This window comes from Chrysochloris asiatica, unplaced genomic scaffold, assembly GCF_000296735.1.
Source record: "Chrysochloris asiatica unplaced genomic scaffold, ChrAsi1.0 scaffold00170, whole genome shotgun sequence".
Lineage (NCBI taxonomy): Eukaryota > Metazoa > Chordata > Mammalia > Afrosoricida > Chrysochloridae > Chrysochloris > Chrysochloris asiatica.
Genome location: NW_006408688.1, coordinates 5,750,593 through 5,765,489, shown reverse-complemented (window position 1 = coordinate 5,765,489; position 14,897 = coordinate 5,750,593). Strand labels below are relative to the sequence as shown.

The 14,897-nt window shown below is 38.4% G+C and overlaps 1 protein-coding gene across 1 annotated transcript in view; it reads right to left on the bottom strand.

Moving 5' to 3' along the window:
• The window catches only part of GLIPR1L2 (GLI pathogenesis-related 1 like 2), a gene marked incomplete at its 3' end in the record, with an annotated part of 69,112 nt that overhangs the window by 31,624 nt on the left and 22,591 nt on the right, over positions 1-14,897 (bottom strand). Inside the window, 1 exon segment of the mRNA XM_006878258.1 lies at positions 8,453-8,538. Within this exon segment, the coding sequence (XP_006878320.1) occupies positions 8,453-8,538 (86 nt within the window).

Below are 14,897 nucleotides of genomic sequence, written 5' to 3'. Positions count from 1 at the left end.
GACAGTGAATAAGGAAGACCGTAGAAGAATTGATGCATCTGAGTTATGGTGTTGGAGGAGAATATTGAAAGTGCCATGGGCTGCCAAAAGAACCAATAAATCCATTTTGGAAGAAGTGCAGCCAGAGTGCTCCTTGGAAGCCAAGAAGGCCAAATTTTGTGACTTATACTTTGGACATATTGTCAGGAGGGACCAGTTGCTGGAGAAGGATATCATGTTGGGTAAGGTGGAGGGTCAGCAAAAGAGGAAGACCCCCTACAAGATGGATTGGCCAAGTGGCATCATCGATGGATAAACATGGCAACAGTTGTGAGGCCAGCCCAGGATCGGGCAGTGTTTCATTCTGCTGTGCATAATAAGGTCATTACAAGTCAGTACTGACTCAATGCCACCTAACAACAACACGGACTTTAAGAGTTGACCTTGATGATGTAAATGGAGTAATGCCTCCAGGATATTCATTCATTTGTAGATGGGGCACAACTCAAAATGAAGAGTAAAAATTGTAAATATCCATTAATAATTGAAACATGAAATGTATGAGGCATGAATCTAGGAAAACTGGAAATCGTAAAAAATGAAATGGAATGCTAAACATTGATATCTTAGGCTTTATCGAGTTGAAATGGACTTGTATTGATCATTTTGAATCTGAAAATCTCATGGTTTACTATGCCAGAAGTGACAAATTGAAGAGAAATGTCATCACATTCGTCATCAAAAAGAACATACCAAGATCTTCTTGACGAACAATGCTCTGTGTCACAGGATAATATCCATATGCCTATAAGGAAGGCCAGTTAATACCACTATTATTCAAATATGCACACCAACCACCAAAGCCAATGATGATGAAACTGAAGAATTTTACCAACTTCTTCAACTGAAATCGATCAAACATGCAGTCAAGATGTATTGATAGTTACTGTGATTGGAATGCAACAGCAATGCAACTAATCCTTCCTCTTTGTTTCCAACAAAGTTGGAAAACGTAGTTGGAAAAAATGGCCTTGGTGAAAGAAACTACACTGGAGATTGCATGATAGAATTTTGCTTCTCAACTGCAAATAAATTTAAACAACATAAAAGGCAATTGTACACATGGACCTCACCTGGTGCAATATGCAGAAATCGAATTGACTACATCTGTGGAAGGAAACAGGGAAAAAGCTCCATATTATCAGTCAAAACAAGGTCAGGGTCAGACTGTGGAATAGACCATCAATTGCTCATATGCAAGTTTAGGCTAAAGCTGAAGAAAATTAAAACAAGTCCAAGAGAATCAAAATATGACCTTGAGCATATACTACCTGATTTAGAGATCATATAAGGAACAGATGTGATGCATTCATTAGACACTAAATTCCAAAGACCAGAAGAGTTGTGGGATGACATCAAGAACATCATATAGGAAGAAAGCAAAAGGTTATTAAGAAGGCAAGAAAGAAGGAAAAGACCAAAATAGATGTCAGACAAGACTCTGAAACTTGCTCTCTAGTGTAGAAATGCTAAGCAAATGGAAGAATGAGGAGGTACAGAGCTGAAAATAATATTTCAAAGGTCAGCTTGAGAAAACAAAGGCAAATATTATAACAAGATGGAGTTAGAAAATGGAAAAGAAAGAATATGCTAGGTAATTCTCAGGCTGAGGGAACTAAAGAAATAATTCAATTCTTGACTTACAATATTGAAGGACTGTATGGGCAAAATATTTAATGATGCAGTAAGTAAGCATCAAGAGAAAATGCTAGGCCATACTAAAAGAAAGAAAGAAAAAAAAATTCTTTGTTGGTTACTAGGGATGGTAGAGCACAGGGTAGGAGACGGTTACATCATAGTTCGGGTTTGGGGGACGGCAATACACAAGAAGGGGGATGGGAATGGAAGAACAAGGTAGATAGGGCAACACTGAGGTTTGCATGGGCTAAATGGGACAGAGTTACATAGTGATGTATGCTCAACCTTGGAACAACAGGGCTCTGTGATACAGGGATTGAGGCATAGTCTGAATGGGTAAAAGTGGGGACATATGTTAAGATGCTTGACTGTCTTATGAATATTGGTTTCCCTTGCCTACTATTATAAAATAGACACTTGAGTGAGATAGAAAGGAATATCTGGAAACATGATTATAGAAAGCTTATATGCCCGTCTTTAGCCTATAACTGAGTGGAATACCTAAAAGGTTTTCTAGAACTTGTCCAGTGAAAGAGGCTTCTTGAGGGGCCTTAGTAGTGTATAGGACCTTAGGTGGAATCCTGAACTCCATCCAGAACCTGCTGAGGTGGGACATTCCCACTTGAATGGACATGCAGACCAGTCTGGAGCAGCTAGAGGAACAGAAGATACTTCTTAAAAGAAAGATCAGCAGGAAAAATAAAAAACAAAAATGGCAGTCTGATTGGCTATTACAAGAACAAGCAAGTTGTTCACCAGGGAGCCATTAAGGCAAGTAATCAAGTCCCTTCAAGACAAACCCCCTCCAAGACTGAAACTCAAAGGGAATGAACGAGCAGGAATGTAAGCTTGCTGGTGACCATGTTGGTCTACTGATGAGTGTAAGTGGGGGAAAGGTAGCAATGAATAAATTGTCTGAGCTTGACCACATTCCATAGACTCCTGTAGACCTTGAGATGAAAGAGAAAGAAGAAGGGCTGGTTAGTCCAAAGTGTGTTGAGACCTGAGGACTCCTAATCCCATGGACAAAGACCTAGTGACGTTAGTTAGGCTAGAGCCAAAAGTGAAGTATGCAGCCGATATGAAGTGAGGAGAGACTCACAGGAACACCCAAATTTAATGATAGTATCTATTTGACCTCTGGTAGCATAGTGGTTATGAATCAGGATGTTAACCTAAAGGTAGGCAGTTCGAAACTACCAGCCATTCCACAGGAGAAAGATAAGGTTTTCTGTTCCCATAAAGATTTACAGCCTCGGAAATACCTGTGCAGGGTCACTGTGAGTAGGAACCGAGTCCATGGTACTTAACAACAACAACAACCCATTTGACCTAGCTTTTATGGCTTGATGACCAGAATACAAATAGAGGAAGGTAAAGAAAGTTGATAAAGGAGACCAGTGTAAATTGCTACAATTTGATGAACTTGACCTATACTTATGGATATTGTAGCTCAAAATACCAACTGAGAGGGAAGGAGTCTTCACATCAAGGATAAAATCTATCCCCTCTGTACACAGGATTGATAGGGACAGGCAACTTAAACATTGGCTACCTAAAATGGGGGTGGGGGAGGCTATAGAGGCACGAAGTGGCTGGCATACAAGTTTTTAATAGGGAGTTTAGTTTCAGAGTATGAGGGGAAAGGCTCCCCACTGAATAGTTTTCATCTTGTCTAGACGGGTCTGGTGAAAGGAGGATTCCTATGATTCAATAATGAGTAATTGTTATTATGACTAACTGTGATTATCACAACTGTAAAGGTGTAATTTTTGTAATATAAAGGGGGGAGTAATTAATATTACATTCCAGAAACAGAGGACCATAGGACCATCAAGGGAGAATAGCATGAGCAGAATGTGGGACCCCGTCCAGAAAAGCAGGGATACCAGAGATGGAGGCAGAAATGATGACATGGAGCGATAGATCAGCTGAGGATTCTAAACTCATGGAAAGAGAAAGGCTGTGTGCTGGCAACCAGGAGGCAGGCTTGCAGAATATGCCCTTTGCTTATTTAAATGATTATAATGATTATATATTCCTGAGTGTTTTGGGGTATATTAAAAAACAAAGGGAAAGGAAGCAAATACTGTTGAATGGTGATGCATGGAGGGGATTGTAATCATTGCAATGAAAAGAAATATGATAGGATAAGTGCAAAACTGATGTTATCCCAAGTAAACTATCACTTAATTCAAAATAAAAGCTTTAAGAAAGAAAAAAAGAGAGAGAGAAAAATGGTAGGAATATACAGAGTCACTTTACCAAAAAGAAATGGGGGATTTTCAATCATTTCAAGAGGCAGTAGCATATGATCAAGAGCTAACAATTTGAAGGAGGAAGTCCAAGGTTCACTGAATACATTAGCAGCAAAAAGGGCACTGGGAATTGATGGAACACACATTGAAATCTTTCAATGAACTGATGCGACACTGGAGGCACTCACTTATCTATGCCAAGAAATTTGGAAGACAACTACCTGGTCAAGTGACTGGAAGAGATCCATATTTGTGCTCATTCCAAAGAGAGGTGACTCAACGGAATGTGGAAATCATTAGATTATATCATTAACATTGCATACAAGCAAAATTTTGCTAACAATTACGCAAAAGCGGCTGCAACTATACATTGACAGAGAACTTTCCTCAGAGGTTCAAGCCCGTTTCAGAAGAGTATGTAGAATAAGGGCTATCACTGCTGACATCAGATGGATCTTGGATTAAAGTAGAGAATACCAGAAAGATGTTTATTTGTGTTTTATTGATTATGCAAAGTATTTCAATTGTGTGGATCATGACAAGTTATGGACAAAACTGCAGAGAATGAGTATTCTGAAACACTTAATTGTGCTCAGGAGGCTAAGAGGCAGTTGTTCAAATAGAACAAGGGAACACTGAATGGCTTAAATTTAGGAAAGGTTACACCAGGGTTGCATTATTTCACTATATATATTCAATCTGTATGCTGGGCAAATAATCTGAAAAGCTGGATTATATGAAGAAAAACATGGTATCAGGATTGGAGGAAGACTCATTAACAACTTTCAATATGCAGCTGATACACCTTGCTTGCTGAAAGACAAGAGAACTTAAAATATTTACTTATGAAAATCAAAGACCACAGCCTTCAGTATGGGTTGCCCTCAATGTAAAGAAAACAAAAATCCTCACCACTGAACCAATAAACAACTTCCATATTAATGGAGAAAGATTGACATTGTTGAAGACTTCATTTTGCTTGGATCAACCATCAACACTCATGGAAGCAAACGTCAAGAAATCAAATGACGTATTGCATTAGGCAAATCTGCTGCACAAGAGCCTTTTAAAGTGTTGAAGAGCAAAGATGTCAGCTTGAAAACTAAAGTACTACTGTCCTGAGCTATGGTATTTTCAATAATCTCATATGGATTTGAAAGTTAGACAGTGAATAAGGAAGACCATAGATGAATTTATGGCTTTGAGTTATGATGTTGGAAAAGAATGTTAAAAGTACTATGGCTTTCCAAAAGAACAAACCGATCTGTGTTGGAGTAAAGTATAGCCTTGAATGCTACTTGGAAGCTAGGATGGCTAGACTTCGTCTCTCATACTTTGGACACATTATCAGGAGAGACCAGTCCCTGGAGATGGATATCATGTTTGTCAAAACATTGACTTCCAAGGGGATCTGTTGGGCCACTTCAATTCAGGACAGAGAAATCAGTCCAGACAGTTATGATAACTGTTTTCTGGGACTCCTAAAGGTTAATCTTGATAGATTTTCTTGAAGGATACAAGATGTTCACATGGGCTTACTGTAAAAGATGTTTTCTGTTTTGTCTTTTTCCAACTTTTTTTTTTTTTTTTTTTTTACATTGAAAACTGCACCAGTTAGAAAAAGGCAAGGAAAGTTGTGCTAAGGATTGCATTTCTCCATTGTGACAAGGAATCTGCTCATTTTTGAGACTTTTGTTGGAGCACTTTACTGAAGCTACCCTACAGCCCTGATCTTGCCCCTTCTGACCGTTTTGTTCCCAAACTCAAAGAACTTGTAAAAGTAACATGATTTGAGACCCTCAGGATGCCCAAATTGCTATTTTGATGTGGTGTAAATCAAAGAGGAAAGAATTCTACCAAGAAGGATTGCTGTTGTTTTTACGTGCTGTCAAGTCAGTTCCACCTCATTGAGACCCTGTACAGGGTTACTGAGGAGCAGCTGGTGGGTTTGAACTGCCGACCTTGTGCTTAGCCTATAGGGTCACACCAGGAGTTAGAGAAATGGAAACACTGCCTTCAGAAGTGTATAGACCTAGATGCCGGGCAAGACAAGAAACAACAGCTTCACATCTTGACATTTTTGTTTAATATAAAGTTTCTACAATTTTCTAGGAATACTTTTGACTTATCCTTGTACTGTAATTCAAATGTATCAGTTCTTTTTCATCCTTGTACTACAGTTATCCTCTTTAAAGTGTTAATAAGTAAAGATGGTACTTTACTGATTAAAGTGTGCCTTACACAAGACATGGTATTTTCAATCACTTCAGCATGCAAAAGCTGGACAATGAAAGATGAAGACTGAAAAAGAACCGATACATTTGAATTATAGTGTTAGTGAAGAATATTAATATATCATGGACTGCCTATGAATATAATAAATATATCATGGACTGCCAGAGGAACACACAAGTCAGTCTTGGAGAACGTACAGTCAGAATGTTCCTTCAAAGAAAGGATGGTGAGACTTTGTCTCACTTACTTTGGATGTGTCATCAGGAATGACCAAGACCAAACTTCAGAAAAAGACATCATGCTTGGTAAAGTAGATCAGCCAAAAGGAGGGAGATGGACTAATACTGCAGCAATGTTCTCAAACATAACAATTGTGAGGATGGTACAGGACCAGTTAACATTTCCTTCTGTTACACATATATATAAGGAGCTCTGGTAGTGTAGTGGTTACGAATCGGGCTGCGAACCTTAAGGTCAGCGGTTCGAAACTACCAGCCGCTCCGCGGGAGAAAGATGAGGCTTTCTACTCCCGTAAAGATTTACACCCTCGGAAACCCTGTACAGGGTCGCTATGGGTCGGACCCGACTCGATGGCACTTAACAACAACAACAACAACACACATATATACATAAATGAACCAGAGTCGACAGAATGGCACCCAATAACAAACATATCTATTTGAAATTCAAATTTAACTGGGCATCCTATTTTTAATCTGACAACCTACAGGTTGTCCGACCTTTTAGACTCCCTTTCCTCTGGTTAGACTCTGAAAAGCAATTCTTAATTGCTCTAATGTGTGAATTCTTTCTTTATCACATTCGGGCTCTGACCCCTCTTCCCTACTTTGAAGCTTCCTCATCTAATGTGGATTCTAGTACCTTATACCAGGTTGTCCCTAAACATGGATGCCTCCTTAACTGTTCAGATTCTGATATTTTATGGTAGGGTAGCCCCAGTGTGAAAGCTCTTCTCATCCCACTCTGGCGCCAATATTCAGTACTAGACTATTTCTGCATGAGTGCTTTTCTCATCTGCTCAGCCTGACACCCTATGCCAGGCTCGTCCATCCCACTACATGCTGATGTTCTCATTTCGCTTGGGCAAACTAACATGCCAAGCTACCCCCTCCCTAGATTTCTCTTACCCTGTTCCGGATTGATATCCTTAGCCTGATATCATGCATGGGTCCTCGTCATGAGGACTCTGACTTCCTGTACTAAATTGTGGTATGGCCACTATCCTCATCCTGTTTAGGCTGTCTTCCTAGTAGACATGCTGCAGTGTGTGGAGATCTCACACAACACTGGGCTGACCTTCTGTGTGGAAGCTCTAACCTACCCAATGATTTCTGGACTGAATATTTCTGGAAGAGGATGAGATGTGGAATAGGAAGAGCAAGAGCAAGAGCAAGACTCAATATCACAATTCAAGTAAAGCAAAAATAGACATGGTGGAGAGTATTCAATCCAAAAGTGTAATATTCACAAAAGCATACCTACTGTTTGTCTTTACCCCTAATCACGTGCCTCTAAGCATCACATAATCCTAGTTTTTCTTTTGGATTGTATATACTTATGTTTGGGAAAATAAAAAATTGAATCTAACACATTTTCTATTTTTCTTTGGCTAAATATTTTAGGGGGCTTAGTTAAGGAGCTCTGGTAGCGTACTAGTTATGAATTGGGCTGTGAACCGCAAGGTCAGCAGTTTGAAACTAACAGCTGTTCCGCAGAAGAAAGATGAGGCTTTCTGCTCCCGTAAAGATTTACAGCCTAGGAAACCCTGTACAGGGTCGCTATGAATCGGAACCGACTCCATGACACATAACAACAACAACAACAACAATAGTTTTGGGAGGAGAACTAAAAGAAAGACTATTAAACATTTGCCAGTTTACTTTATTTCTCTTTATATGTATCTTTGGGGTATCTCATCCTTTAGTGCAGTGATTCCCAGATAGTTCTCTCTTTTAGAGTGTTGTTAACTATGATAATTACTTTTAGAGTCTAACTGTTAGTTCTCAATTGTTTTTTCTGGTATGCTCTTAGGGGCAAGAAGAGGAGAAAGGAGGGTAGAAGAGGCTGCAAAGTTCAGAAAACTCTAAAAACTTAAATACTCCTTTAACAACAGAATAGCATTCTGATCAAAGACAATATTAACATGGTAATAAAAATTCTGATCAAAGAATAATATTAATGTGCTAATAAAAAACTAATGTTCAATCACTTCATTTTTCTTGCCAAATGTACTATGTATTTTTTTCACGTTTGTATCTTACTGCATAAATAATCTGTGCATGTATCTGTGCTGCCACATTCAGTACAAAATAATCCATGATTATAAGGTCTTCTCCTCAGAGTTCCTCTATAAAAAAGCAGAAAACATTTAATTAGAAACAAGTCTCAATTTTTAAATGTGATTTAAACAATATAGTAGTTTTTACTTATTTCAATAAAGTGATGTAATTAAGAAAGCAGACTCAGGGAAGCACTGAAATTGGAGATATAATCCTTTCCTGCTTCCCCTTCCCCCCACAAAAAAACAGTCCTTCTGAAATGAATTCCTACGTCCTTGAAATGAAGTACTATAATTTAACTTTGTTATTGTTAGTAAATGCATAGAGTTGGTTCCAACTCATAGTAACTCTGTATAGGGTTTCAGAGGAGCAGCTTGGTAGGTCTGAACTTCCGACCTTGCATTTATTAGTCCAGTGCTTATCCTATTGTGCCACACCAGGACCATTTCAACAGAACTTTTAAGTCACCAGCTGCTCCTTGGAAACCCTATACAGGGTCACTATGGGTTGGAACCGACTCAACAGCACTTAACAACAACAACAACATCCCAACTAGACAGAAATTATGTATATGTATTTGTAACACCAGGTTTGAAAAAAATCAAGTCTTAGTGGGTTTTAGACATTTCATTTTAGTTTTTAACAAAATTTACCCTATAAAACACTGTTAAAATATTTTATAAATTATTTCTTTCTAATTGAGACAAATGTATTAAGAATTCTGTAAAAATTGTATCTTAATCATTTGAAGTATTTACACAATCCTGAATGGCTACTGGCAAACTGCATATATTATTTTAAGGTCTCACAAGCAATCAAATGAAAACAAATTTTATAAAGTTGATTTCATACATTGCACAAAGCTAAAGACAGAAGTGGGAAACTTAGAACAACTACCCAGAGCTAGGTGTCCCAGTGTAGTGATCTAGGATAAGCACTTTAATGCTAACCACAAGTTCAGCTGTTCAAAACCACCATTGTTCCTTGGAAACCCTATCCAGTTTGCTATAAGTTGGATCCAACTTGATGGCACTTAACAATAACATCCTTGCATTACAAGCTTTCTAGTCCACCAAGGGCATCCAAAGGCTTGTGGTTATTTGCAGATCATTTATCCCTTCTCTAGATTCAATGTCCCACTATCAATCAAGAAATATATTTTGTTTGGATCCCAGTCAGAGCACCAACCTTCTAGAATCTCAAGAATTGATTTAGTCAAGGAGCTCTGGTAACACAGTGGTTACGAAATGGGCTGCAAACTCTAAGGTCAGCAGTTTGAAAATACCAGCGGTTCCACGGGAGAAAGATAAGGCTTTCTGCTCCTGTAAAGATTTACAGGCTTGGAAACCCTGTACAGGGTTGTTGTGGGTCAGAATCGACTCGACAGCACTTAATAACAACAACAACAAACCTAACCCTACGCTACTTTTTCTGCTTAATACTTTTTTACTGAAACAGATGCCCCTCAACACAAAAGCAGCTATTATCGTCTTTCAAGACTCCAGATATGAGGGTGAGGTTAGTGGGGATGGTGTTTCTGTCATTATACCTTAGCAAAGACTACAAAGACTGTCTTTGGGGTCTAGAGCATAGGCCAATCATCCTAAAACCATAATGTCTAATAACCATAATCTGGAATAGCTCTGGGAAGGCAAATCAATCAATCAGTCAATCATACTTTGCTTATAAAAATATTTGAATTTCAAAATCACCATTTGTATAAGATAGAATTGCCAGTTGATTACCCTCTCATGTCTCTTCCTTTAATTCCAAGTTTCTAAGAAGTTGAGCCTTAATCAAATCAAATCTGAAACTACAGAATTCTACAACTGCAGTTGGAATTATTAGGCCAGACTAGGAGAAAACAATCTAGTCTCCTATGGTCAGTAAAATCTACTGAAATTTCATGCCTGAAGAAACAGACAAAACAGTCTGTGCTTTTTCCAAGAAGCAGCCCCATTGGGTTATTAATTTTACAGTCCTGGCTTCTGGTTCGTATCTGGAGAATATGTAGGTTTACCAAGAAGACTGAATGAATCCATTTAAATAAGCCAGAGGAAAAAAACAGTGTAATAAGCAGCAAAGAAAATTGCTTAGTTAAGAGTCCCCATCTGCTTCTCATTCTGACACATCTGATATGTTTTTTCATTCCAAAAACTCTGACTACAATTCTGGACACATTTAAGGTCAGAAAAGTATGACTCCTGTAGTTTTCTGCTTCAAATTATACAAAATAAATTTAAGGTTGTCATATTTTTTCTCTCATAAAGTGCTTAGTGGTTTTGAACTACCAACCTCTGGGTTAGCAACTGAGCACTTAACCACCATGCCTCCAGGTTTCCTTTGCATTCTTTCTGTAAAACCTAGTTGGCCAGATCTCTTCCCTTCCCTGTCATATCATGCATGTAAAGGTTTGGGGACCACAGTTAAAAGCTGATAAAGCTCCTTGAGGTCTATACTTTTTAGCTGGACGGTCCTCTAACCCTCCTCAACATAGTTATGCACTTGCTGATTGCACCTCTTTATTCACTGAAGTCTTCAGCACCTCATTCAACTCAACTGTTTCCACTGTGCTAGAATCTGGGACCTAAATGATTATCAGACTCGTATGAGTTTTTCATCCACTAACTTGGCTTCTCTGTTACTGGACATCTTCACCGTCAAAAAACTTTCCAATACTCCATAATTATCAATAACTTTTATAAGTCACTCTGAATCCTGTCCTCCCCTAAACTGCTTCATCTCTGAACTCACAAATCAGACATTCCATTCACTGTCTATAATCTCTTGTCTTTTCAAGTTGCTCACTCATTTACTCGTATAACAGTTCTTTATTAATTGTACTGATGTCAAGTCTGTTTTCTCTCCAGTTTTCTTCCTATCCATCATTATCTCTCTTTTCTATCCAGCTTATGTCTACTGAATCACATATTCTGTAGCCCAAACCTCAAACTCTCTTGCACTCATTTCCTTCCCATCTATTTGATATAACTCCACTGTTGGAAAAATGCGAAGAAACCAAATATCAACATGTTCCATGTCTGCTCCAGGACTGCTGAGTGCTATTGGAGAAAAATTACTATAACTATTAAACTAGATGGAGAATCCTTCCATAGCTTCCTACTACTCAACTTCTTCTCTTACTTTCCATAATCACTATTTCAAACCTTCTCCAGCCATCAAAATTCCAGCCCCATGGCCTTCTTTTATTTTCAAGATATGTTCTGTTCTACTTCACAATTGTTAGATCAAAAGTTGACAGTTTCTTTTGCTAAACATCACAAATAGTTCCACTATTCTTCCTGCCTAATACAACGAGACGGATTGGTCAAGAGGCAGCATCGATGGACTCAAGCGTGGCAGTGGTAGTGATGTTGGCCCAGGATCCGGCATTGTTTCGTTCTGCTGTGCATAAGGTCGCTATGAGTTGGTACCGACTTGATGGCACCTAACAACAACAATAACACAACTAAAGAATAATTGCTCCTCTTTCTAGAAAAAGCTTTTATTCCCTTTATCTTCTCAGGAACCTGTAGCCTTAAATACATAGACTATGCCTTGTATTTGTTGTTGTTAATTGGTTTCAAGTTGATTCTAACTCATGGGGACCCAATGTGTACAGAGTAAAACTGTGTTCCATAGGGTTTTTAAGGCTTTGACCTTTTGAAGGCAAAGTACTAGACCTATCTTCCAAGGCAGCTTTGAATGTGTTCTGACTGCCAAACTTTTGGTTAGTGGTTGAATGTTTAACCATTTGTGCTACCAATGAGTTCTTTTGTCTAGTACTGTTATGTGCTGTCAAGTCCAACTCATAGAGACTTTACAGGACAGAGCAGAACTGTTCCATAGGGAATCCTAGGCTTTATGAGACTAGATCTCAAGGTTGTTTCGCCTTTGTAACTACTGGTGGGTATGAACTGCTGACCTTTCTGTTAGCAGTTGGACATTTAAACTAAGAGCCATCAGAGCTCCTTTTGACTTGTATGCTTAACCTTTTATTCTGCATTATTGTTTTCGTGTTAATATATAAACATGCTCATATCTTTCCCGTCTTAAAAAACAGTACCAATTTTAAAATGCATTAATATTCTTCTTCTACAACAAACTGCCCTTCCTCTTTCTTACTCTCACAACCAAATGTCTTGAACAAGTGGATTATGCTGGATCTATTTCCTCAGCTTCCCCTCATCCCTAAATTCATTCCAACTTTGCATAAGTCTCCTATATTCCACAGAAATGGTTCACTCTAATTTTATCAACGACCTTCTCTCTAAATGTGTTATGACATTTTTCAGTCCTTACTTTGCTTAACCACTTAGAACTTGAAATTCTTCCTATTATAAACAGTATTTTCTCCCTAAATCCTATGCTATCGTATTCTTTCCTTTTTTCCCTCCTGCCTGCCATTCCCCTAAACCACTATATGTTCCTCTAACTTGGATCCAGAAAGCCTCTTTTCTTTTTATTCTATACTTTCACTGAAAGAACCCTGGTAGCATAGTGGGTTACATATTGGACTGATAACCACAAGGTCAGCAGTTCAAGTCCACCAGGTGCTCCATGGGACAATGATGAGGCTTTTTGCTCCCATAAAGATTTACAGTCTTGGAAACCCTATACAGGGTCACTATGAGTCGGAATCAACTCCACAGCACACCACCATCACTGCTTTTTTACCGGACAATCTCATCTACTCTTATGATTACTGCTACTCCAAATATTTACTATATGCCATAACTCTCTCACGAGCTTCGTGATCCATACAACAACCTTCTTACTAAACATTGTAAAACAAATGTATTACAGCCAATTCAAAATCATTATTTTCAAAATGGAACACATCATATTTCATCTAAAAGGTACAGTGTTCCCCATTGCAACCAACGATAGTACAGTCTATGACTAAATTATAAATCTGAGAATCATTCTTGCCTCTTTTCTCTCTTGCTACTTAATAAAATGATCTAACAATTCTAGTATTTTATATTTCCTTTAACCATCTTTAAATGTTTTAATCTGTATTTCTCTCCAATATCATCTTGGGAATTCCTTTTGAAATTTATTTTGCTATAATAAGTGAGCTAGGAATGCAGTTTTATTTCTATTCAGTTAGCCTGATCTAATTTCATTATTTAAAAATCATAATTCAACCACTGATTTTAAGTGCTATTTTTATAATAATTGTTGTATATGTATTTAGATCTACTTCTTGGTTCTCAATTATTTACCACTAATATCTCCATTCTACTCACCAATACAAAAACAAAATAACAACAACAACAACAACAAAAAAAAAGCTGTCACTTCCATGTGTTAGAGATCACAACTGAGTTCTATAGGTTTCTTGACTGTAATCTTTATTAAAACAGATTTCCAGGCCATTCTTCTTCTGAGTAGCAACAACAGTGCTAAATTAACGATTCTTAATATAGGAGCTCTGGTAGCGTAGTGGTTACGAATCGGGCTGCGAACCTTAAGGTCAGTGGTTCGAAACTACCAGCTGCTCCGTGGGAGAAAGATGAGGCTTTCTACTCCCGTAAGGATTTACACCCTCGGAAACCCTGTTCAGGGTCGCTATGGGTCGGAACCGACTCGACGGCACTTAACAACAACAACAACAATATAGAAGAGGGAAAGTAAGGAAGAATTATTAACTTAAGTCCTGATGTGACACTGCAGAATAAGTATGGGACTGCTGACTGAAAAGTGGTGGTTCAAACCCACCAGCTGCCCTGAAGAAACCCTGTACAGGATTACTATGAGTGGGAACCTAATTGATGGTGCCCGGCTGCAAGCATACATTGACAGAGAACTTCCAGAGGTTCAAGCCAGATTCAGAAGAAGCCGTGGAATGAGGGCTATCATTGCTGATGTCTGATGGATCTTGGCTGAAAGCAGAGAATATCAGAAAGATGTTTACCTGTGCTTTATTGACTACGCAAAGGCTTTCGACTGTGTGGATCAAGACAAGCTATGGACAACACTGCGAAGTATGAGTATTCCGGAACACTTAATTGTGCTCATGAGGAATCTGTACCTGGACCAAGAGACAGTTGTTCGAAAAGAACATGAGAACAATGAATGGTTTAAAAATTAAGAAAGGTGTACAACAGGTTGTATTCTTTTACCACTTCTTCAACCTGAATGCTGAGCAACTAATCCGAGAAGCTGGGTTCTATGTAGAAAAATGTGGCATCAGGATTGGAGGAAGACTCATTAACAACCTGTGATATGCAGATGCTACAACCTTACTTGCTGAAAGTGAAGAGGACTTAAAACATTTACTGATGAAGATCAAAGAGCACAGCCTTCGATATGGATTAAATCTCCATGTCAAGAAAACAAAAATCCTCACCACTGGACCAATAAACAACATTCTTACCAATGGAGAAAAGATTGAATTTGTGAAGGACTTCATTCTTTTTGG